The sequence below is a fragment of the Phasianus colchicus genome, chromosome 3 (assembly GCF_987193195.1).
Source record: "Phasianus colchicus chromosome 3, bPhaCol1.hap1.1, whole genome shotgun sequence".
Lineage (NCBI taxonomy): Eukaryota > Metazoa > Chordata > Aves > Galliformes > Phasianidae > Phasianus > Phasianus colchicus.
In genome coordinates, this window is record NC_143438.1 from 23,494,905 (window position 1) to 23,520,723 (window position 25,819).

The following is a 25,819-nucleotide window of genomic DNA, read 5'->3' on the forward strand; positions in this document are numbered from 1 at the left end:
AGCTGATAATTGTGCCTGAACTCTGCAGCAGAGTTCTTCACAATTAATTATATAACCCTTAATGATAATAAATAATACCTTAAAACTAGGGAAGACAAGTTGAACAGTAAAAATGATACGTCTGAAGAAACAGCTGATGTATGACACTTCAGTACAATTTGTTTTGTGTTAAATTATGTTGCTGAAAAATTCCTGTGCTACCTTATAATAAAGAGAAAATAGTTGGCAGATTAATGTAGTTTACCTTAAAAATCTTCAGAGTCATCTTCAGAATGTATAAAAAGCAAATATTTTGTGAATTGTTCTCTCTCTAGCTGGGTAAAGGTATCCTTCCTAGACCAGAATCTTTGGGCAGCTGGAAATCAGAAGCAACTGTAGTTTGTAATTCTTTTGGTAATATATCTGTTATATATTTCTAAATATATACATACATACATGTATGAATATACTGTTCAAAAATGTAACCTGGATAGCTTTACATGAGGCAGACTGGAATCCTTCTGCTCCTTTATGTAGACTGAACTTTATAAACAGAGAAGTCTCTCATAAAATTATATTGGAGAAGTTTCTATGACAAACTGTGACCCTCTGCAAATCTCACAGGCCATGCTAGGAAGAATTCTTGTTTCTGCATGAAACAGTAGAGCACTCACACACACTTGTAATTTTTGAGATGCTCATGCAATAGGTCTGGGAAAAAAAAACATGCTGACAAAATGTTGTTTTCCATTTTAATATTTATTTTATGTCTTTTACAGGAAGTAAATTTTAATATGATGGATGTAGGCCGAGATGGCTTACTAAAAAGTGTTGAGCAGCTGATATTAGAAATCTTCATTCCAGCCTTACGAATTACAGATTATGGCTGGGTTGGACTTGGTGAACATCAACAAAATGACAATATTAAGAAAGAGTTCCTCATTTCCATTGAATCGTTTGTTAGTGTGCTCTCAGGAACTCAGCAAAGTCTGCTGGAGAAGGTAATATATTCAAGCAGCAGCTGGGAAACAAGCTAGCTGTGAAATGTCTTGGAGTTCTTAAATGTACTGTTTTTGTAGAATACTTTTAAAATTGCTTATACTTGTAAAATTGCTTAAACTGGTGAAAAGAAACAGTGTTTCTAATTATTGCTTATTGTCATCAATAACTTGATATACGTGGATCTGTGGCTTTAACATCTTTGAAAGTTTATGGCTTTAACAATTCTGCAGCTGTTTCTGTTTTTTTTCAATCTGGTGCCAGTTCCTTTGAGCTATTCAGTTGTTTGGTGGCCTTTCTTATCCCAAGACAATTAACATAAAACAAACAGTTACTTCAACTGTTAAGTCTTTGTGAAGGACTTCCTTGTCAAGGAAGCACAGCTGCTGGTTTGGCGAGTTGTTCAAATTCTAGAGTTCAGTTCTAGGCTCAAAACAGTTTAAATTAAAGTGGGAAGATGAAGTGACATATCTCAAGTAAGAAAACCAATCTTTGTGAAAAGTTCCTGGATTATTTGTCACAAATATTTCAGCATTTTGGAGTTCCTTAACTTGTGTTGTAGATCAGTCTGAAGAAATGTGAAACTTATGATCTGAAAAATCTGAAAGGACCTGCAGATTATCTGATGGTTGCTAACAGCGCTGAAGATCTTGAGAGAATAGAAGTCTGCATGAAAGGATGGACCAAACAGATTCAACAGGTAAATAGTACACTGGACAGAAGTGAAGTTAGCAGATGTTGAAGATGTTTTTGCATATAGCTATCTACCTTTCTATAAAGATAAATGTGATTGATAACTTTATCTTAAGTTATTGTTGGTGTGTTTTGTGTGCTTTCTTTTCTAAATCACAATATTACAAAGAGCTTTTTCCATCCATTTTTATATGAAAAGTACAGTTTTATTCGGAGGCCTAGTTCCCTGTTATTGCTAATTGCCTCATCCATGCATTGATGAAACCTCTTCATGTGGTTTAAAATACTATAAGGTCAGTGTACTTTTTACAAGTGCTGATAAAATCAAAAACTAGAAGTTAGAGTTACTTGTATATATATAGAAGTCCTAGTTATTTTCTGCTTCTTTGGGGAAAGGAAACCCTTTTCTACAATGAGAAATGTGAGCAAGCAGAGTCTTATCTATATTTAAGCTTATAATAACTTATTAATAGAGACATTTTCCCACATTGTCTTGTTTTCCAATGAACTTGAATTTGCATTTCCTCTTATGAGCATGGCTTAATCCTTTTTATAAACAAAGTATTGTAAGAACTACTATTATTGAGTCAAACTAAAGGTCCTATTTAACCAATGCCATTTCTCTGGAAATGGGAAAACGTTGATGGTGGAGAAGAGTAGAAAAGCAGAGTAATGATAGCAGTATCCACTAGATCACAATAATTATGCTCCTTCCTATTCATACTTCAGCATTTACTGTAATTTCCATCTGTCCATACTACATTAGAGAAAGTATTCTGACTGTGGTTATATTACAGTTACTGAGGTACCTCTCTACTTTGTAATATACTCTTGGAAAAAATGGACTACTAGAAAGATTCATCTTAGCCAAGAAATCAAAGTAGAAAACAGTTTTTGATTCCTAGTGGATTTAATGGTCAAAATCATACTATGAAACCAGCTTTGTAGATTATTTGCAGAAAATTTCTGTAACAGCATTCTTGAGATACTTGAAACTCAAAACTCAAACCAAAAGAAGGCCTGACAAAATTAAAGGACTGAGTATATTAGGTGGTGGCTAAGCTAGGTAATTTATCACAGGAGTTAATACTGGGAATTAAATTATGAATTGAGCCACACTGTCCATACAGATAAAAGTATTAGTGTCAATCACTAATATTACTGTATGATAAAAGATTCTTGCAGAAAATGACCAGTTGAGGAAGGAAGCTGACAACCTTGGACCACGAGCAGAGCTTGATTACTGGAAAAAAAGACTGTCTAAATTCAACTACCTTATGGACCAGCTGAAGAGCCCAGATGTGAAAGCAGTGCTTGGAGTACTCACTGCTGCTAAATCCAAGCTGCTGAAGGTTTCTGTTTTGAATTATGACAGATTTAAAGGCTAGAAATATTCTGTGTAACCTACTTCAATTTGGTAATGTATATAATATTGCTGGTGGACAAAATACTGAAGTATCTTTGACTTTTGTTTTCCTCTGTCTTCAATATTCCTCATTTTAAATATACAAAGTATAAATCTAGTTTAATTTCTTGCAGATGACTGGGAACCTTCTTTGTCTAAAGTACAAGATTTGTGCTTTCGAAGTAATTTAAAGGTTATTGACAAAAAAGGATAATCTCAAAATTGCATGGTCAAAATAGTATTTGAAATGTGTTATTTAAAATTATTATTCTTCAAACTTTCTATTCTTAGAATTGGAGAGTGCTGGACATTCGCATCACAGATGCAGTAAATGAAGCTAAAGATAATGTGAGATATCTCTATTCTCTGGAAAAACATTGTGACCCATTGTACAACACAGACCCTGTAAGCAAAACATTTAAAATCTCATCATTAATCTCCGGAGACAACTGAAATATTTAGATAGCATAGTTAGATAGCAGTTTAGTTATGCGTATTCAGTTTGAGACTGTTCAGATATGATGAAAGTTGACTGAGCTGATTATAAAAGATTTCAGTCTAATGATGAAACTGGATTCTGTGCTATGGAATCAAGTAAAATATTTGAAAACAAACAAACAAAAACAACAACAAAACACTTTGTAGAACGTGATGGTTGTGTTTTTCTCTTTGTGTTGGTGTACAGGTTATGCTTAGACTAACATCTATGGGGCAATTTACAGCTTATTGATTTAGGAAATATAAATGTGGTTAGATAAATATTAAAATAGAAATATAAATAACCTTCCCATACTGTAGAAACAGAATGATGCAAGCATAATGTAGTAAATACAGAGTACAGGATAGGAGAAAGCAATTAATGTAATCATGAAAATCCTATAGTAGGTGGCAAGTGGTTGCTTTTATTAAAATTAGTTATGTAACTATGTACATCTTGTTAGTTAGAGAAATATGATGAGAAGCCCTGAAGATTCAATGCTTTGACTGCCCATCTACCTCTCTTTCTGTACTTTTTTCTAAGGTGAAATTGCCTCCAAACAGTACTCTTTGGCAACCCTGGTGTGACTCATGATGCAGTCTGTTTATTTCCCATTGTGGCATAATGATAAAACTATTTTGCATTGGTGATTCCGAGTCCAGTATTGGAGGTTCACTAATGAAAGATTGGTGTGTTAAAGATACAGAACAAAGCACAAGTAGACATGCTTGCTACTAGCACTGAGCAGGGCCTGTCGAATTTTATCTCTACTGTGCTCCCCATTGCAGATTTTGTTATAAATACCAGTACTGTAAGGAAATTGTTCAGTCGTTGAGAGGCCATGAGGCTTAATGCAATGTTACAAATTTGAAATGGGGCCTTGTCACTATCACATTTATCTCACTGGCTGGAGTTCTTCCAGCCAAGCTGATGTCAAAATTATTTTCCCTGAATTGAACTTGTAGAGGTGGTGAGGGTAGGACAGGGTTCACTGCAGGAGAGGCCCAGGGAAACAGGAGTCAGACACATTGGAAATACTGTGTTTATAACTGTCCTGGACTCTCTAAATAGATGTTGAGCTAATGTATGGTAACAGAAATATTTTGCTAGGTTCAGATACTGTGTGTGTCGTTGCAGGTGTCCATGGTGGATGCTATTCCAGGACTTGTAAATGCAATTAAAATGATTCAGAGTGTCTCACTGTATTACAATACCTCTGAAAAGATCTCCTCATTGTTTGTGAAGGTAGGTGCAGACAGTGTGAAAATTGTCATATTTTTTTTCTGTTGTTGGTTGAATGAGAGAGAGAATACAAAGGGAAAAAGCAATTAAAGAGCTCTTCTATTGGTTAGTATAATGCTATTTTTTTAATGTAGAGAGATTTGGAAATAATGATAAACCTTCTTTGAAGTCAGAACTTATTTTACTAGGAATAATACAATAATTCCTAGTATTGGAGTTATTACAATAGGAATTCTTACAATAGGAATTGTAAGAATTATCTCACGTCACTTGAAAATCAGGGCTAATATCAACCCTGACATGAGTAGATTTGAGGAACTTTTTTATTAAAATGATTTTTCCTACAACAATCTGTGCTTTGCAAAATGCTTATGTTAACATAACTTTTATAGTCCCACCTCCTTTAGGTTGCTTGAAGAAAGAATTAGAGTTGGAGGGACAACTTGTTCTTTTATTTTCATGGTCCCATGGGCCCTTGGTTTACCTTTTGTTTCAGAAGTGTCAAAATCTTAGAAAGTTTTACTCTCATTGCCATTTTAAGGTTGTAACAATGTGTTTAGGATGAATGTAGCTAACCAATGACGCTGTGGAAGCGTAGTAATCTACAGGCTTCCTTGCTATACTGCAAGGAAGGTATGTGGTCTGTGTTGCTGGTGTTTGGCATTGCTAATTTGCAGGTCTTAGGCCAGTGGAGTAAGAGGTATGGAATGAGACTGAAAGAAGGGTAAGAAGTGCTTGTCTTGAAGTAATTTTTCACAAGGTTGAAACTGCTTTTAGGTCACCACTCAGATGATCACAGCATGTAAATCTTATATCACTAACAATGATACTGCCACCATCTGGAATCAACCTGCAGACAGAGTTATGGAAAAACTACATGCGGCCATTCGGCTTAAACAGGTAGGTAGGGCAGGAGAAAAACAGAATATAAACTGAGATTTAAGTGAGCATGATTAGCAAAACTGTTAATTTTATACAAGGAAGGAATTTTATCATGAAGGAAAATGAAGAAACTGAAAAACATCCTTTGACACTGGATTGTTTTTGTTAGAGCTAATGGAAAATTCAGTCCAGTATCTGATAATTTTCTGGAAATGTGATTTCCATACTTAAGCTAACTTAACTATGCTTCTTAAATGATGTCTACTTGTTTTTTATATTTGAGTTTCTCTAGAAAGCTTATTCTCATATGTGTGATAGAAATAGAGAGCCTCACTGAGCTAAATGTATTCTGAAGACAAGTGGACAAGCTGTATCTTTAGAAAGGATGATGTAACAAACAGAAAAATTTGGCTGCTTGCATTGCCTAAAATTATTGGGAATATAGGCTATATTTTTTTAAAAACAATTCCATGATCATTTGGGGATTTTTTTTTTTTTATCCTTTAGAATTTAGATAATTCAGGTTGAAAGGGTCCTCAGCAGTTTTCTAATCTGATCTCTTACTCCAAGCCAAGGCAGACGCAAGTGTGAGTTCAAATATGGTTGTCTAGGACTTTCTTCAGTCCTGCCTTTGAAATTCTCCAAGGCTGGACTTTGCATAGCCTTTCTGGGCAACATCTTCCACTGCTTGACTCTCCTTTGAGTCAAGGATTTTGTCCTTATCAACCAGTCAGAACACCTTTTCTGTTTAGTTTGTGCACTGTCTCATGGCACTGTCTGTACTCTACTGTAAAGAGACTAGCTTTGTCTTTTTGATAACCTCCCTATAGGTATCAGAAGGCTCACAATAGATTTTCTCTGTTATTACTTTTTCAGTTCTTGATAATAATATGCATTTACAAGTACAGAATTTTATCCTGACACCTTTCTGAAGCAACAGGTCTTTCATAGTTATTGCAAAAATTAATGTAAATTTATGACTTCTTACCATCAGAACAAACTGTAGATGTGTATATTTCTATAAAGATGTAACAGATTTTTCATCTTCAGCATTAAAATATGTTGAGGGATTAGGTTTTGATAATTACCAAGTCCAAAAGCTTTCATAAAATCAGTAAAAATCTGAGTCCTTTGTATTAATACCTACCAGTTATGATTATTGATATGTATATTTGATAGAAAATAATGGAGCTTGTATTGTAAGTACTACTCTTGAAAGAACCATTTCCAGCAAGTTTGTTGCCTATTTAATTTGAGAATAATTTAATTTTAACAAGTTTGGAGTTAAGTTTGTGCTCAGCTAACGAAGCAGAATGGAACATTTAAGTTGCAGTGGAAGAGCATTTTAGCTTCAGAAGGGATTTATGGAAATACAATTACTGAGTGAAAGTGCTGAATACACAATCATCATTTTCAGTCTCTGAAAACTGAAATCTGGATTGTCATGTTAGATGGTCAGTAGACCCATGTCCTGTTTTAAAAGGAAGGAAAGAAAATGTCACACTGAGTAAAGATGGAGTGCACAAATACATCTATGCAGTTTATTCATTTGATGAAATGAGTGATGCCAAAATAGTGCTGTTGCAATGATTGTTTATTGATAAAAATTCTACTTACTATTGAATTAAAGGGGATCATACCTGTCTGCATAAATTTTATTCTACCTGATAGCAGTGTTGTTTTTTACATGCTTGAAATTCTTCTTTGAACTTCTTCATTTTTAGGAGTATCAAAATTGCTTTCATAACATGAAGAAGACTCTGGAGCAAAATTCAGCTGAAAGACAGTTTAATTTTAGTGAGGTGTATATCTTTGGAAAATTTGAAACCTTTAGTCGACGTCTGGTAAAGATAATAGATGTTTTCAATACTATGAAAACCTACTCAGTTCTACAAGAGTCTAAGATAGAAGGTTTGGAAGAAATGATCACCAAATATGAGGTATGGATATTGTGTCAGTCTGTCTTGAAATTGAAATGACAAATAGTTATGAAAATCAGCATTTATCAAGAGAAAATAATTCTGCAAGCAGTGCTAGAATTACTAGTAAATAGTTAATATTGTAATGTGTGATCACTGGGATATAAAAAAGGGCAGATGGCCCTGTGAAGGATCTGTTAAAATCAAAGTTGATTGAAAAATCAGTGAAACAGGAGGAATTTATAAAAAGAGTAGTTGGTGCCCTAGTTTTGTGTTATGGTCAGGCAAAAAAGTGAGATGTGCAACATTTTTCTCTTTAACAGTGTTTTGTTGGCTATGAAAGTGTACTATGACTACTCCATCTCTGGCCCATTGCTCATGGGGCACCTGGTCATTGCCTGCCATAGAAGCCAGTTCTGTTGCTCTGGAGGCTGCTGCTGCAGTCAGATTTTCCTTACAGCTTGAAGTGAAATCACATCCCAGTCCAGTTTCAATGGTGCATATCTGCAAACAATTTTTGATTTCTCGAAATAAGTCATTCTTAGCAAAGAGAAAGAAAAACAACTTGGATTCTCAGATTTACTCCATCTCATTAAAGAAATAGCTTTATTTCAGCAAAGTAAATTATTAAATTTATGTAGAATTCTACTCATCTAGAGTACTACCAATAGCTTTGTTTTTCATGGAAGAAACAATGCGTTAAGTTACAGATTCTTAGGGTGAGGGTGGGGAAGAAATGATGTAGCTTGTTTGCTCTGGAAAATTATGCAAGTTTAGACTTTTTCTTTTGTAAGTTACTTGTCTTATTACTTTTTTCTTTTTTTTTTTTTTTACTTCTTTCCTGGGATATTTCTTTACAGCAAAGTAATAAAATTGAAGCTCAGTTGGCTTAAGGTAAAATGGTAGAAGTCTGCTGTGCTGAACATGTGTTGAACTTTATAGTTGCTAGTAAACTACTAGCAACCTGAACAGTGATTCATCATCAGAAATCTTTAAATGTGTGTACAGCTCATGGGAGATGCTGATTAAGATGTACTTTCATTAGAGCGGGCAGCAGCTGTATAAAGGAAGGAATGATAAGACATGGGCTATTAGCATGCTGCACCTTACTGTGATTTTTAAATAGTCTGTTTTTCTATTAAATGAGCTAGGGACATGGAAAATACTATTATGAAAATAAACTATGTTAATTTTTAAATAAAGCTAATGACCCCCTGCATGAGAAAATGTTTAATGGGAAGCGATGGGTAACAAATGCCTTTTACGGAAAGGAAGTCTGAATATTCTGCCAATTCTAATGGACTTAAAGCAAAAGTAAATAAAAAACCTGAAATTCATGTGGCCATTGCACTAGATTGTTTCCTGCAAATATGTCATTTATGTGTTTTGCTTATGTTGCTCATTAAATAAAGATAACTAATGACTAAGTTAAAATGTAAGTATGCACAATTCATTGTGCTAAATATTTTGATGTGTTTCTTGGGACGATTTTATGATGATAATTCTGTTTTTCTGTAAAACTATTTAGAGTATTGTTGACATCATGAAGAAAAAGGATTACAATTTCTTGGATCAACGGAAGGCTGATTTTGACCGAGACTATGAAGAGTTTTGCAAAGAGATATGTGACCTACACGTAGGTTTTATTAATCAAAGAAGAATTGAATTTACTAATAATTGCTGAAAAAATAGTACCATTGAGTTACCACAGAAAAATTATGGAAATCTCAAGATTTCTATTCTGAAATTGAGAAATAACTTGAATGCCATCTATTTTCTAGCATTTAAACCATGGAATAGGCAAGGATTTCTTGTTATTCTATTTGAATATAATAGTGGGAAGACTGACATAAAAATGCTTTATTTAGTTGGTTGAATGGAAACATACAGTACAAATGGCTTAGACGATTAACTTTCCCTTTGTTCTGATATTGCAAAGTGTGAAGGAATGTGTAGGGGTTTAAGTGCAAATTTAAATTAAACACTATACTGGCTTTGTCTGCCAAAGAGTTAAGCCAGCATTCTTTTAGGGTCCCAGTATGGTGAAACCTTTGATGGTTCAAAAGCCTTTTCTGGTTGCATAGCTACGGAGGGAACAGCAGAAGGAAATGCCTTGAAAGTTGACTGTATTTTGTTTGAAATGGATGGGAAAGAGTGAAAATTGATAATCACTGAGTAACTTTTACATAAACTTTGTTCTATTATAATACATTATAAATCATGTAAAATAACACCCTGCATATTTGAGGTACATACCTTATGTCTACAATAGAATTGTTTGCTCTCCTTCAGGATCAGTTAAAGACTTTTATGGACAACACCTTTGAAAATATTCTGAACACTGAAAGAGCACTGTGTATGTTGAAGAAATTTGAAAGGTACTATGTCCTATTTAGTTTGTTGGAATTCTGCCAGAAAATGGAAATGATGCTTTGAAAATTATGAGAAAGCAGGAAATAGAACAGGTATCTCCTTAAATACAAAGCAAAATCAATTCTATCTCCACTCCATCAACTGCTCAGCTCTGGTAAGGGATGTCTGCACAGTTATGTAGATTAATTTAAAAAATACATATTTTTATGTATCAGGAAATGTAAAATATGAATGGACTTCATATTTCAAAACTATCATATGTATGGGAAAACTTTGTTATGTTAGCATATTTACTTTAGTTTCATTGTTCAAAAAGAAAACTAATCTGTTAGCATGCTTATATTAGGAAATGTTAAAAGTTGTCTTGATAAATTCAGATTATTTCAAAGCAGCCTCAATTTTTCTTGCACCAATTTTTTTTTTTTTTTTTTTTTTTTACAATATTCTGCTTAGTAGAATAGACAGCTAGTGGCAGATTGGTTACAGTTTGCACATAATTTTAGTTCAGTGTTTGAAAACAGTGACAAAATGGAAAATGTGTAGGCTTACTTGGGAACTTCTATCATCTGGCCTAAATCTTGGTTGCTTGGAATCAGGTTGTGACAGTATTTGTTCAAGCTTTAGTGGAAAATCTGCTACTAAAGTAGTTATTTTCAAATGAATGCAAAGGTGTCTGGGAAAAAGTTCCAACAACACATTAGAAGAATTTCTGAATTTTTCAATGATTTTTCTAATTATTAATTTTCTAATCAGATTACAAATCCCTAATCTTGGCATTAATGAAATGTATCAGAAAATCCTTCAAAACTATGGAGATGACATAGAAGCAGTCTGCAAACTCTACACTAAGCAGAAGCAGGATCCTCCACTGGCTCGTAATCTGCCTCCAATAGCTGGTAAGATCTTGTGGGCACGCCACCTATTCCATAGGATCCAACAGCCCATGGATTCTTTCCAGCAGCAGCCAGCTGTTCTGCAAACGCCGGATGGCAAGCGCATAATCCACAACTACAACAAAGTAGCAAGAGTTCTTATGGAGTTTGAGGTGATCTATCACAGGGGATGGCTTCAGCAGGTAAAATAGTTGATCTTGATTAGAATATTTCTTTTTAAAAATATGCAAGGTTTTTGTTGATGGTAGATCAGTACAATCTAGATTTGCAGACCAGACTGGATTCTAATTGTGCTAGGCATCACTGAAACACTGGGTAGCAGCAGTTCGAAGAAATCTCTGGTTAATAATCAAATATGCTGAGCTGGCCTGAAAAATATAATTCTTACGTTTTAAAGTGGTAATCCACATGTGCCCTCAGTGTGGGCATGTGTATAAAAAGCATCCAGTCTCAACTAATAGAGCATCTCATAGAATTAATAAGATATTAAGTATGTAAATGTGTTTTGTACCAATTTGCTTCCTATCAAACATCTGTTAAAGTAGAACACTGTGGTATAATAGTCTTCAGAAAACATGGTTTACCTTAACTTCTAAATCTCATTTGACCAATTTGATTTCTTGGTTTTTGTATGAAGAACCTCTGACTGCCTTTGTATTAGCAGGTGGCTTCTTCAGACACTATTTTCTAGCTTTGAAATTTCGGCAAGTCCTATATGCATGTTTTCCTCCTGCAGTTTCTCTGTTGCCTTGGCAAAGATCACATTGTAGAAGAATTGGCCTCAGACTCTTAAATCTCAAAAGAAAGGAGTCAAAATCTCCCAAAAACTCTCTTAAAGTTTTTGGCTCAGTTATCAATGCAGCTACTTCTTGTTCTTGGAGCTCAACTCCATCTTTTGTAAAATATGAAGAACTCTGAGGCTGATAAATATCAGTTTTCTCAAAACTAGTCTTAGACGAGATCAGAAGCTTCTGCTGTCCCTTGTCCAATCTAACACCAATGCATGGGGCTTTCTCATGAAATAGTGCCTGCCTACTCAGTAGTCTCTTCTTGAGGCATCAAAGCGCAGACTGCTGTAGACATAAATATCAGAGAGCACAAGGTGGAGCTCATGCTCCGCTCCTGAACAAAAGTAAAATGGGAGATGGGCAAGTGTCATATGTAGAATACAAATGCAACCGAAATAGGGCTGTGGCATACTAATTTTTATCCTTCTATTCAGTGGAAATAGTTAGGTTTGGTGGCTTTTTCTTTTTCTTTTTTTAATTTTTAACCTTTTGTCTGTATGTGCCTAAATACCAACTACTTTGTTTATCCTCTTCTTTTAACTGCGTAAGTTTTAAAGACTCATTTTCATACTATACATAATTCTACTTGGACATATTAAACTAATAGAAGGTGTGAAATTTACTACAGCACTATGACAGTGTAAGATTCTTGCATTTAACATACCCCTGATTTTTTGTTAACAGTGTGTAACATCTTAGTAATGAGAACTGCCTAAAAAAACCCCACATAAACGTAAATGGGAGAGGAAGAAAGTGAAAGTAAGATTAATGAGTTTCCAAAGCCCAGAGAAGAATTGAGTAAGATCTGGTGGCGAACATTTTGAGAAAAAAGTCAGTTGCTGTTTAAGGCAGTTGTACAGAGTAACTGGCTGTCAGTGGGTAGAACGTGACAATTTTGTTTACAGCATTTGATGTTAACTTAAAAATTGTTGTGTAAAATTTCATTGTAACACATGAAACTGTTGAAGCAAGCAGTATTATCAACTGTATTTTAGACATGAAAAGAGAATGCAAAGTTTCAGGGAATTACTTAGAGAAGGATGAAGTGCATGGAAAAAAACAATGGGTTCTGAAACTGTTACTTAAAAACAATCTCCAACTAAAAGTGAAGTGATGCATGACGTTTGAGAAGTGAATGATGAAGTTATGTCAGCAAAAGGACAACTTGAAAACAGGAATAGCAGGAAGACATGACTGACGTCAGCCGAATTTTCCATGAGTGATCATAAGAATTTTCTCCCCTCTAGTTACCTGGAGAACAAATGATATTGTATTCAAATGAAACAGCTAAATCTATAGTGTGACCAGGTTTCCCTTTTAAGAATAAGAGAATTATGACAAATGTGAATTTTAATCTTTTTTTTTTTTGTCACAAATTGCCCAGAAAGTTTGATATAATTAGGGATTATAGAGCTGTTAAGGTTGCAGTGTGATGTAACTATTAAATAATGGAAAAGAAGCTAAAGGAGAAACCAGGAATCAGTTATAAAAGAAGTCGAAAGAAATTATCCAAGTCTAAGTTCAATTCATCAAGGAGGTACGCAGCTTTCAAAATTGCATTAAGTTTTATGAAAGTGAGACTTTGGAGAATTGAAGTCCAAATCTCTATGGTTTTGAATCTAATGTTTGCGTGTGGAATGGGACTTAGGATATCCAGGAACCCAACAGAAAAAATGTCTGATGATGAACAGTTCATTTTATTGTTAGGTTTTTGAGTGCATACAGGTTGCATCAACAAAGTTTTATTTTTGATTCACCATATCAATCTTGATTTTCAGTAATACCTGATTTTATTATCTCTTTGTACCAAATTGATATTTACCTCCAAATCAAAGTGTTTTGTTGTACTGGCTTGTCTTATCAGGAGTGATGACTTTGTTTCCTGCAGATTGAATTAACTAGAACAAGACTTCAGGCATCTCTCTTGGTAAAATCTCCAGAAACAGGAGAATTATTTGTGAATTTTGACCCTCAAATATTAACTTTAATTAGAGAAACAGATTGCATGGCTCACATGTGCCTTGATATCCCACCATTTGCAAGTGCTATTCAACAGAAGAGAGACTGGTATAAGAATATTGTCCACAATTTGCAGGTGTGTTCATTTTTGTTGTTTTATATATGTATAGCATATGTTGAAATGACTTGGCTCTACACACATGAGGGAGTTAAAAATGAAGATCAATATTAAGACAATATTGACAAATTGGTTTTTTTTTCTTTTCTTTCTTAAGACACTTTAAAATGAATTGCCAGGCTTTGTGAAGTTGCTTCAAAATTGCACAGGTTTAGGAAAGTACTGCAGAATTTGGGAAAGAGGTGAAGATGGGGAGGGAAAGGAACTTGCAATATGCCTCACTCCATTGCTAGCTTTCTAAGTGGTAATCAGTTTATCTCTCATCCAACAACGGAGTCAACTATTGTTGACTCCAACTCAAACAATACACTTTGTTTTAAGAGGATAGTTAGCAGATGGTATTTTTAAAAAGCTTTTTAAAAAGCTTTTAAAAAGTTCAAAAGATCTGGCAGACATCATGTAACAACATAGTTCCTCCATCAGTGTTAGACATAGATGTCTGTAGAGGAGATTAAAATAGAGCAGCTAAAGCTGCTTCTTCTCTCATTTTGTAATTCTTTTGCGTCATTTTGTCTCCCTGTGAACAAAGTTCTAGATGAGTGAAGACAAAGATTCAAAGATAAAGCATGTCTGGAAAAATACAGTTTCAAAGGGCTACTTGATTCTGAAGTGAGATAAAAGTGTCATGTTACATCATACAGCTATTAGAAGGGTATTTTCTTCCAAAATGTGAAAATAGATCAGTGGGCTAAAGAGGCATTTAAAACTAAACACCATATTGAAGCTCTTTTAAGACGGCTCTAATAAAACTACTGAAAAGTTAACTTGGATCATTTTTTTCTTGGGATTTTTTTTCTCTGAGAACGTCCATTTAGGGACTAAGTTTTTTTTACAAAAAAATCCTTTTTTTTATATCAGAAAAGGTGAATTTCCCTGTGAATTAGTAATTCCACTATTGTAAAAAGCAGCAAACCTTGAACTTTTGCCAAAAATAATGGAAAAAATCCGAACAATTTTATTATTTCTCACTAATTTCAGTGCTGTGGAATAATTTTATGTCTTAAGTCATGATGAACATATGTATTTGAAGAGGTTTAGAACAGTGTGTATTAAAATGCTTTAAACCTCTGTTTGTTTCAGATGATGCTAGCAGAGTATAAAAGAATTAAACTAAAAATACAACACCCTGTTGAACGATTGATGATCCCTTGGTTAGCAAATATAGATGATGCTATCCAGCCAGGTCTGACGTTACTGACCTGGACATCATTGAATATTGAGAAATATATTGATACAATTTTTAGCAAGCTAGGTAAGTCACTTGCCTCTTTCAGCAATTTCTGCTTGTTTCTGTACAAATAAAATTTCATTTTTAAGCCTACTGCCATTTATATGATTTTTGCTTAACTGAAATTAGAATATTCACCTGTCCCCTTTACTTCATGTAACCTCTGCTTCTAAAAAAAATCTTTATTTTTTTATTTTGTTTTCTGACATCTTTTTGAAATTTTTTACTAATGTGAATGAGATGACAGTAGGGTTTAACCAAGCATAAAGTAGTATGCAGAAATTCCCGTGTATTCTTACATCAAAGAAAGATACCTCTTCTTTTAACAGTATCAAGGTTTCAGACTTTTCGTAGTCTATCCTTGTATTTCTACAATAAAAATTCTCAAGAAATAATATCTTCACTGAGTTGGCACTGTTACTGCTCAATAGCTTTTCCTATTACATTTTCTTTTTCTATTTTTTTTTAAGTCAGTCTCTTTAACACTGATGCTGTTGCCCCAAAAGATGTGCATGCTTTAGAAAACAGATGAGCTTTTATTCTGTTAGTAAGATTGCACTTATATGTATTGTTTCTGAAGCTGCTAAATTCCTTTTGCTTAATCTCTATTATTATATCAACATAGATTCTGTTTTTTAAAATGATGTAAGTCATAGTGGAAGTTTTCTTTAGTTGAAATGGCAAATTAAAATGCATTTCAGATGCTAGCCTGACATTATACTCAATTTAATTTTGAATAACACAAGTCGTTTGAGTCTGGAAGAGGCACCTTGCTGCTATTTCAATTTCAGCATTGAAAGTGAATTGCTATAAAACTGAAAATTCTAGTTATTGGTGTCCTTTAGCTATTATTTGGTTTCTAACATTTTTTGAAGGATAGCCATTTTATTTATCAAAAATTTCTGTTGCTATTGGGTTCTCTGAGTGGTAACTAATTCACGCTATAGGAGTAGTATTCCTGGAACGCCTCAGTTGAGTTTTGATATCTTTATTTTTTCCATTTGTGTTTGAAATGCATATATTTCAAGTTAATCTTATGTATTTGTATGCTATTTTGCCTACTGTCTTTTAGGATATGTACAGAATATATTAGATGAGCATATATTGTGCAGAACACTAGTAATGAGTCCACTGGTGAACCTTGCCATATAAGTTTAGGTGTTTGAAATAAACTGGATAAGATGTAAAATTGAATATGTTATCTTGTTTGAGTATGAATTTAATCAGGGCTCTACAAAACTGTTATTTCAAACTTTTAAGCTTGTTTTGAACCTTCTCTTTGCCTCAAAAGCTGAACTGGAGTTATTGCTTGATAGAGTGAATGACTTGATTGAATTTCGTATTGATGCTGTCCTTCAAGAAATGAGTAGCGTGCCGCTCTGTAAATTGCCAGAAGATGAACCATTGAGCTGTGAGGAATTTCTCCAGAAGACTAAGGTTATTAGATAAGATTTTTATAAAGAAGTATTTAATATTTCAAACTAACATATTTTCCTTTTTTAAATGAGATATAATAATTGCAGCATTGGTGGGAAAATGGAGAAAGGGCATCTCCATTTGTTTTTCTTCACTGGAACATTAAATAGGAACAAAAATACAAAATGCTATGAATTCTGAGCTGAAGCATTCTTTCCTCACTTTATTAAATGTCAAGCCAACTTCTGCATGATATTTCTTTTATGCTTTGATACCACTCAAGCTCTTTTCCTCTGCAATGTATTTTTTTGGTCATTTTTGCTTGTTAGTGCCTTTACATAACAGAATTGCCAGTCTGATGCTTGAGAATAGCTCCATAATAAGTGCACTTGGTTTCCTGGGAGAGTAAATACTATGGAAATGATTGTGTACTGAACATCTTTCAAAATCTCAAGCTGCTTGAATTTGTATATGCAAAATATGCTCAGAAGTACCAGGGTGAAAGTATTCTGGGAAACGCCACTTCATTTACACCATCAAAAAAAATATTTATGAATTTTGTTAAATCTCACTTTTTTTCTTCATACAGTTAATAATTTTTGTGCTTATTCCAATCATAAATTCAACTTTGGATGGATTTTATCTCCTATCTGAGTGTAAAAGGAAAATACAGTTGGCTAATACTCCCTATGGCACAGCCAAGTATTGTATAATAGAAATGATCATATGAAAGGCTAATGTCTTCCATGTCTACCTTGAAAAATAAGAAAATTAAGTAGTACTTGCTTTTGAGAGCCCTTTAACACAGTTATGTATTGTAAACATTAATTCATAATATAACTCTGGATTAGTTGTGTGATTTAGGAAACAAGTCACAGCAATTTTGAAATACATTTATGATGTCTTATTTGGGACAACAAAGAATCAAAAACTAAGTAGAAATAGGAAATAAAAGTTAGAACAAACAGATTTTAAAATAACGTTTTACATTGATTGTGTTTTTTCACAAATGTGAAGCCTTCAAATTTGTGCTAATAAAGGGTGCTATGATCGTGAAGTAGAAATAAAAACCAGGAACCATAAGAGTATATGTTTGTTTTGATTTGATAAATAGGAGCTCTGTATGAAAGGTTCCCAGACTTTACATTTTAAAAGCTCACTGGTGGAGGAAGCGGCTAATGAGCTGATTAACATGTTACTAGACACAGAGGTACAGGTCAAAAAAGATGAGAAGTCAGTTGTTCCCACTGGTGAAATAAGGGGAAAAAATGCAGGTAAGATTGTACTGTTCCTCTGTGCTTATTCTTCTGTGTGATCAATATTGTTGGGAATGTGTGTGTGGGGGGGGGGGGGGGGAGGGGGTAGGGGGTGGGGAAGAGGATGCTGTAGCTCAGCTGGCTGAAGTATCCATCAATATCTGATGTCTAAAGACTTCTGCTTGATGGATCATCTAACGATGGATCATCTAACAGTCATCTGTCATCTGCAAAATAGGTCATTGTTGTCAGTCTAACTTGCATGTTCATATATTGATAAATTGGAAACAGCTACTTACAGGCCTTGATTAAGTGCTGGACTTCCTAGAGAAAACAAGAAAGATTGTTACTCCAGTTTGAACTGAGTAGAGAAGGTAGTTAGAAATAAAAGGACCAGCACATATAGGTACAGATGACAAATGAGTATTATTTGCACTTCTGTAAGACTTACCTATGTTTCACGCACCTATGGAAGTGTTACTTTATTGTGTCTTCAATTCTCCTACATAGATTTGACTTACTAGATTTATGATGTTTTAGCAACAGAGGAGGAAAGAAGATCAAAAAGCCTGACTTCCTCCAACAATTCCATTGAGATGTGGGCTGTACTCCCTCCTTCAGCAAAAAAGAAAAGAAAAGATATAGAAGTATTAGAGGAAGAAGCCAATGAACTACTTTCTTACTTCAATGGTTGTAATATTGATGCCCTTCTGAAACTCACTCGAAATACTCTGGAGAACATACGGAAGCGTATCCATGCATCTTCCATGATCAGCCTCCCAGGTAGCCATATTGCAGTACTTTGCCTGCTTATTTAGTCTATGGAAAGAAATATGTAGATGTAATATCGCAGAACTATATCGTAGAGCCAGATAAGTAAGAGAAGGGAGGACACAGGAGTCTGAGTGAGCTGTCTTGTTAAACCACAGTTGATAACACAGTATTTCTCCAGAGGATATTTTTTTTCCCCTGTAAACACAGAAAAGTATCGTTTTGATAAAGTTTCTTTTAGGACAGACCCTACTGTTCTGGAACTGCTTAGTATATTTGGAGCTGGACTTGACATTGAAGTTTACCTGTTTGACCTTGACTTTTACATAAAACTATGAAAAAAAGACAAGAGAGTGTTTTGTCTTTCTCTTACTAATTGCCTTCAGATCTTTCTATAGATTATGAAGTATTTTTTTTTAAGTATTTATTGTTACTTATAAGAAACAAAAATAAAGGCTTTTGGTTTTGGTCTATATGGAATATAAACCAAACAATATGAAGAGTGGAGTTTTCTTGCCCAATTTAATATGCTGTCTGTGAGTACAAGCCAGGTAACAGGGTTTTCTGTTAACTGAGCTTAGCTGCAGAGAACAAGTTGACAAGGGGTTTCATGAACAAAAATAAGATGGCACTTAGTTTTTGCTTGTGCTACTATGGACTTAACCAATACATCTTGTAAACTACTCAGGAATCTTTTTTCTTTAAGAAATTACACTCATTACTCAGTATTGTGTTGTTGGAAATGGTTTATATAATTACAAACCCTAGATGGAGGTCTTGAAATAAATGTGAACAACTTTTTTTGTTGCTGTTATTTTCTTTCATTTAGAAAATCACAATGCCTCTAAGAAGAAAACAAGTGCTCGTCCTATCATTAAGACTAGCATTAACCTGTCTATCCCTAATATTGTCATGAAACCTTCTTTGGATGAGGTACAGCAAACGCTTAACAAAACTGTAGACAGTATTGTGAAAGTAATGAAAGGAGTTGGGCAGTGGAGTCAGGAGAGAATATCCAAGGTTTGTCTTTATAACTGTGCTTAATACAAAATTAAAGTTTAAAAAGTACTGCAAATAGAAAACGAACTGTTATTTCTTCCACAGAAAGAACTATTAGAGAGAAAATTAGCTATGTTGCAGTGTGAGAGTGGAGATAGTGATTCTGAAGATGGAATGAAAGAGATTGGAATGAAAAACATGCATGGTAATGATAAACTCTGATATCGCTCAATTTGAGTTTTAGGTAAATGTGATTTATACAGTACGTGTAAAAGGATTTTGGACAGAGAATACATCAAAAGCAAGGGAATAAAGACTTCACAGATTTTAATCCACCTTGGAGAAGAATTAGGATGCAACAATGTCAGAGCTTTTCCTATGTATAGCAATCAAGGTTGCATGAAGATGCTTCCTTTTGGGAATTTGAGTAAGGAGATTTTGTTGTAAAATTGAGAGCTGTTCTGCTTTGGGTTCTACTTGGAGTGTGTGGGAAGCTGTTAGTTTGCCATCTTTGACAGCATAGCAGAAATTTTGAATTTGGAAAACAATTATAGTACTACCATTGCACATAATCTTTTGTGATTTGCCAGTGTGATTTGTGACTTAAATGATTTTTAAAATTGTGTTAACATTCTTTTAAGAAGGATAAGTTAGTCTTAAAAACTGTTATTGAGTAGAGATGTCTATGTAAATCTCAGTATTGGTGGAGAGGTTTGTGTGAAGGACTTAATAGACTAAAATTGCTAAAATTAATTAATATGTTTTGGGATCAGACTTGAAATTAAATTATCAAAGACATTCATTTAAGCAAATTTAAGATACTTTTGTCTTAGGTTTCTATTTTTTTTTTCCTGATTTTTTTTTTTTTAGAATCAAACCAAATTAATTTTTCTACTTCGTACTTCAGGTAATTCAAAAGTATATAGAATGTTTTTAGGGTAACATCCTCTTGTATATCTAAGAAGTAGGTAAGTAATCTTTGAACTGCATGAAGAATTAAATTAGTTTTTCAAAACCAAGATTTTCTCTTGCTTGAGATGCAATATGAATTTCTGAAAACTTCAATCCTGTGTGTATTCCCTAGCTAAAGACATTCTGTTTATCTTTTATTATATCTGTTATTCTTTTATTTTCAGTCCTAACTGTTTCAACAAAATCTGCTAGGATTTAATGTTAATTTCTATTTAAAATTATCAATTAACCAGAGTATTTAGAGAAAAATGAGGATTTTGGGTGGGAAAGAGGAAGATTACACTTGAAAAATTAGTGAGGAACTTGTTCCAAATTTCACAGAGAACCTGGATGAAGCAGATTTACCAACAGTGGAGAAGTTTGTGAATGTGCGGTAACTACATTGGCCTCCTAGATTTCTAGTTGTCTTTTTGATTAGTAAGCACAAATAATTTTAAAGTGTATGCCTATTTTTGTTGGTACTAAACCTGCTTTTGTGTTTGATTCTGCCTTTGGAGATAGGGCATCAGATACAGCATCTCTCAGTTTGTCTGAATCAGCGCAGAGCAAGAACTACTTCAAGAATGTTTCAAATAACAAAGAAATTATTAAATTGGTATCTTTACTTGCCACTGCTATTAATTCTACAAAAAAGGTAAGACAATAGGGATGTTAATTTAAGTTACTGCCTAAAGCATATAAATGTACTGATTTTAATATCTTTGGGGGAAAAAGGATAGGCACTGAAAGCCCTGGTTAAGCATATGAATGAGAAAGAGTAGGATGGTGGATGGCAGATGTGTTGCTGCAAATTTACAGTTCTGCTTTGAAAGTAACGTTGGGTAACATGTTCTCAGTGTTCAAAGATGCATGAGATTTTGCATATTGTGTAAAGTTGAAGTATGATTAAAAACACATCTACAATTAGTAAAACTCCATAAAATATATCTTAACTGTAGTTGGGTGTGCATATTTAATATAGAAATGGTAGTAATTGCACAAATCTTTTAAATACAATTTTATTCATATAGAAGTTGTTAGTGACTGAAGAATCACTTTATTGTAAAATACTTCAACTGATTAGACAAATTGAATGTGACTAGCATACAGTGCTAAGGATTATGATTGCTAATGAGCCTATTTTAGCATAAGTTTACCAGCAGCCTTCTGTTTTACTAGGATGAGACAAACCTGCTCCACTTATGAATGAACGCTTAATACACTAGGAAATTGTGTGATGTGTGGTTTGCTAATGTTTTTGTGAACTTGTTATGTGTTTCAGGAGGTTCTTACAGCTCTGGAGAGTTTTAGTTGTTACCACCATATATGGCAGAGGGACAAGGAGAAAACCATTGAAAGATTCATGATGGGAAACCCATTACTCTCTGAATTGGAATCTCAAATTCTACTTGTCAAAGACTTGGAGATGAAAGTCAGTTCTGAGCCTGAATACATCTGTGTGGGAGCTATTGCACTGTACACTGGTAAAGTTTAACTTTCCACTTCTTTCAAGAGAATTATACTTTCTGATTCCTATTTCTGATAGGGAGGAGAAATGATGTTTAGCTGTGGATGAGTGAGCTAGGTTAAAGATATAAAGCAGAAATGTGGAGTGGCGTGCAAAAATACACTAACCAGAGTATTGCGAGGATCATCTGATGTTTCTTCCCCTGCCTGGACATTTCTACTCAGTAATGGGGTGGATAGTAGAGTTTATTCATTCTTATGTCATTGGCTTCAGTAAGTATATATATTTTGATAGGAGTATACTATGCTTATGTTGCTTTTCTCCTTGCCTGGCTGCACGTCATGAGAAAAGATTTCAAATACTGATTTCAAATGAAAAGTTGTCTATTTAACACAGTTAATTAAGCAAAGCATACATGTTGTAGCTGATTCCCTTTTTGCTGTGGAATCTTAGAGCTTTTCTCTAGCTCAGTTTCCATATTACATAAGCATTTTATATTGCTATAACAGGTATAACAGGAACTATGATGGACTGTAAGAAATACATGCAGCTGATTTACAGTGAAGGACAAATCTGAGACAGCAAAATGGCTTCTTCATTTGGAGGAAGTATCAACCAAATGTGTTTTGTTACATAGTAAAGCTTGGCTATTAAAAATCAATGGAATAGGGTGGATCTGATTTATAGATTGAAAATACCATCAGGTATAAGAGATAAGCATGGAAAGAGATACTGTGTAAAAAGGAGGAAGCACTAGTGAAATATGCATAGTGAATGAACATCTAGCTGTAACAGAGTTGAATTTATATCCAGCTAAATTGTTATGTAGTGCTGGTACTGGTGTGGATTTTTGACTTCTCTTTTGAGAATAATGAGGAAGAAATCTGAACTGAATGGCAGAGCTTTAGGGAATGGACTGGATTGCTGCAAAATTGGGTAGGAACTCAGCAAGATTTCAAGTTTCTCTACATTCTGGCCCTTGGTTCCACTGATGCAATAGATAAGAATCTTTAAAAAAGTATCCATTTGGTGGATATAACGGTTTCATTAAATATCAGTTTCAGCTTTGATAGTCAGACTTTTTGATTCTACCCTGCATTCGCCCCTGATTTTTTTTAAAGTTTATTTTTGAAAGGTTTTAGACATAGGTAAGACTATTAATGAATTTACTAGTATTTTTAGGACAAAAATGTGTATAATGGTATATAAACAAAATGAGAGACATGTGGAGTCCAGTACTGGAAAGATTATGTATTTTGAGAAGGTTATGAGGAAAATACTGCAGGTAATCCTATAAATTACTCAAAGGTGTCAAAATAATTTCATCTTCTGTTTGCATGGAAAATTAGACTGAAAAAAAAAACAAAAACAGAACAAGGAGTGAAAAGAATACATGTTGAAATAAGATTAAAAGTACATCTTAAAAATATCTAAAACATTGAAATAACTATAAATGTTCACTGTTTTCAGCTGATCTGAAGCTAGCACTGAGAGCAGAAATCAAAGACTGGATGAGTGTTTTGGGTTATCATTGGAATAAGAAGTATAGAACAGAGATGGAAACAATTTTCACTTTTATAGAGGAAACTGACAGAAAGTTAAATCGTCGCATTGAGGATCTGGATGACATAAGAACAGCCATGTCTGCACTAAAAGACATCAGAGAACTACAGATTTCCATTGACTCTCAAATTGGGCCCATTGAGGTAGTTAAAAAGAATGTTACGTATATGAGTAATGTTTCTGCACAGCATTTATTTTCTGCATTTGTACTTAGCAGCACACATTGAAAACATATGATTTTGGTTTACGTGCTGGGTTGCAGACTTGCTGTGTTCTGAAGAATACTGTAGCTTGGCAAAATGCAGGATTGACTAGATATTCAGAGGAACTTTTTTTGCCAAGACACATGATGATTCCTGGTTACTCATATTTATATTGTTTGTGTTGCTTTTTTGTAATTTTTTATTTTATTTTTTTTTAAATTAAAGTAGCTTAACACAAAATTCTGTTTTGGAAATGCAAAACTGACAGCTTGCTGTCAGACAAGTTTCTCACAGCTGTGTTTCTTCACCTGGTTTTCTCTGACCTGAAGAAATTTATGAAATGTTCCATGTGCAAATAGTTGGAAACCAGCATAGAGCCCTTCTGTGTTTCACTACAAAGAAGTAGTGAATCACTCAGCCTTGTGAAGGTCTCCCTAGTTCCATGAAGGAGCAAAGTAGGACTAGTAGGTAAAAAGTGAAGCACATCCACAGCTAGAACTATCAGTGGAGTTGTTAATGGAATCTCTTGGGAGCTGACATTTTAGAAATTCTAAGAACTGTCATGGTTTGTTCTTGCCACAAGCCTAGGCATGAGGTTTGGTAGTTAAAGATTCCTAAATTTCCAATTTTGCAGACAGCTTCCTGGATTCTGTAGGCACAAGAAATCATGGGTCAGATTTTTAGAACAGGCTAACCTATTTTCCACATAGAGTCACAGGCAGATAGTTCTGTTTTCATGTTAATAATTTGTTTGCAAGTTGATCAAACCAAAAAATGTAAACAGAAATAATTCTTTACAGAAAAAAAATCAAATGAAACTGCTAGGCCAGAAAATTCAATTGCTGTACTAATTCATAACAAGTGAAGGGAACATTAAATAAATTTACAGTAATGAGAATTACTTCTACCAGGTCTTGTAGTGCCAGTACAAGGGGCAATGGTTTTGAACTGAAAGAGACATTTGGATTGTGTATAAGGAAGAAATCTTCAGTGATGACAGTGGTGAAACACTGGAACAGGTTGCCTGCAGAATTTCTGGATGCTCCATCATTTGAAGTGGTTTGGACAGGGCTTTGACCAACCTGACCTAGAGAAAAATGTCTGTGCCTATGGCAGGGGGTTGGAACTAGATGATTTTTAATGAAACAATCCAACCTAAACCATTCTGTGATTCTATGTTTCTATGAATGAAGAACAGTTTTAATATTTGAAGCTGTTGCTACATACTAGTTTTTGTAACTTCTGAAATGATTTATTGATGTTTTGTTGTTGAAAACAAAAAGTGAGGCTTCGGTATCCATATGGAACAGGTATTTGTTTTCTTTGCTAATTTGCAGGCCATGAGTTGCTTTCTCATGGCCTACCTCCTGTAATAAGTATCCAGATTGGGTCATGCTGAACAATGGAAGACGTGGATCTGAATAATATTCTTATTAAAGTAAAACTAAAACCTGTAAACTTGGGAAGTACTTTAACTGGAAATTGTTTTGGGGGAGATGTATGACGCTGGAGCGCAAAAAAAAAAAAAAGCAAAATCATAGAATCACAAAATCGTTAAGGTTGGAAAAGAACTCTAAGATAGTCTCGTCAACTGTCCACCTACCACCAATATTAATTACCCTCTAAACTGTGTTCCTTAGTACCACACCCACACATTTCCTGAATACCTCCAGGCACAGCGACTCCACCACCACTCTGGGTGGCCTGTTCCTATGCCTGACCACTCTTTTGGAGAAGAAATTTTTCCTAATATCCATCCTGAACCTCCATTTTTATATTTCCTTTTTGTATTTCTTCAAGTTGGGTATTGGCTTGCCAGATTGCTATAACAAAAAGAACAAATTTTCTTTCTAGCAAATATTTTTCTGTACTTAAGTATTTAAAATGTTAGTACTTATACGTGTAAAATTAGCATCTGCAACTGTTTTGTTTATTTTGATCCAACCTTCTGACAGGAATCCTATGCTATATTAAGCAAGTATGATCTACTTGTGACCAAGGAAGAGTCAGAGAAGGTGGATACTTTGCACTACACTTGGGAAAAGCTGCTGCTCCGAGCAAATGAAGTGCAGAATGAGCTCTTTGCTTTGCAGCCGAAGTTCAGAGGAGAGCTTATTAGCTCTCTGAAGACTTTTACTGAAGACTGTGCACAGTTCTATTCAGATTATGAACAAGT

The 25,819-nt window shown here is 34.3% G+C and overlaps 1 protein-coding gene across 1 annotated transcript in view; it reads left to right on the forward strand.

The window, feature by feature from the left end:
• Nucleotides 1–25,819, forward strand: part of DNAH5 (dynein axonemal heavy chain 5) — a 110,336-nt gene that overhangs the window by 8,130 nt on the left and 76,387 nt on the right. The window contains exons 5-25 of the mRNA XM_031589455.2: nucleotides 759–980; nucleotides 1,541–1,678; nucleotides 2,847–3,023; nucleotides 3,368–3,481; nucleotides 4,692–4,799; nucleotides 5,574–5,696; nucleotides 7,403–7,618; nucleotides 9,126–9,233; nucleotides 9,890–9,975; nucleotides 10,724–11,045; nucleotides 13,540–13,746; nucleotides 14,869–15,040; nucleotides 16,308–16,453; nucleotides 17,547–17,706; nucleotides 18,229–18,471; nucleotides 19,289–19,479; nucleotides 19,564–19,663; nucleotides 20,940–21,064; nucleotides 21,692–21,893; nucleotides 23,348–23,583; nucleotides 25,599–25,817. Coding sequence (XP_031445315.2) covers nucleotides 759–980; nucleotides 1,541–1,678; nucleotides 2,847–3,023; nucleotides 3,368–3,481; nucleotides 4,692–4,799; nucleotides 5,574–5,696; nucleotides 7,403–7,618; nucleotides 9,126–9,233; nucleotides 9,890–9,975; nucleotides 10,724–11,045; nucleotides 13,540–13,746; nucleotides 14,869–15,040; nucleotides 16,308–16,453; nucleotides 17,547–17,706; nucleotides 18,229–18,471; nucleotides 19,289–19,479; nucleotides 19,564–19,663; nucleotides 20,940–21,064; nucleotides 21,692–21,893; nucleotides 23,348–23,583; nucleotides 25,599–25,817 — 3,615 coding nt within the window. The remainder of the gene's footprint in view (nucleotides 1–758; nucleotides 981–1,540; nucleotides 1,679–2,846; nucleotides 3,024–3,367; nucleotides 3,482–4,691; nucleotides 4,800–5,573; nucleotides 5,697–7,402; nucleotides 7,619–9,125; nucleotides 9,234–9,889; nucleotides 9,976–10,723; nucleotides 11,046–13,539; nucleotides 13,747–14,868; nucleotides 15,041–16,307; nucleotides 16,454–17,546; nucleotides 17,707–18,228; nucleotides 18,472–19,288; nucleotides 19,480–19,563; nucleotides 19,664–20,939; nucleotides 21,065–21,691; nucleotides 21,894–23,347; nucleotides 23,584–25,598; nucleotides 25,818–25,819) is intronic.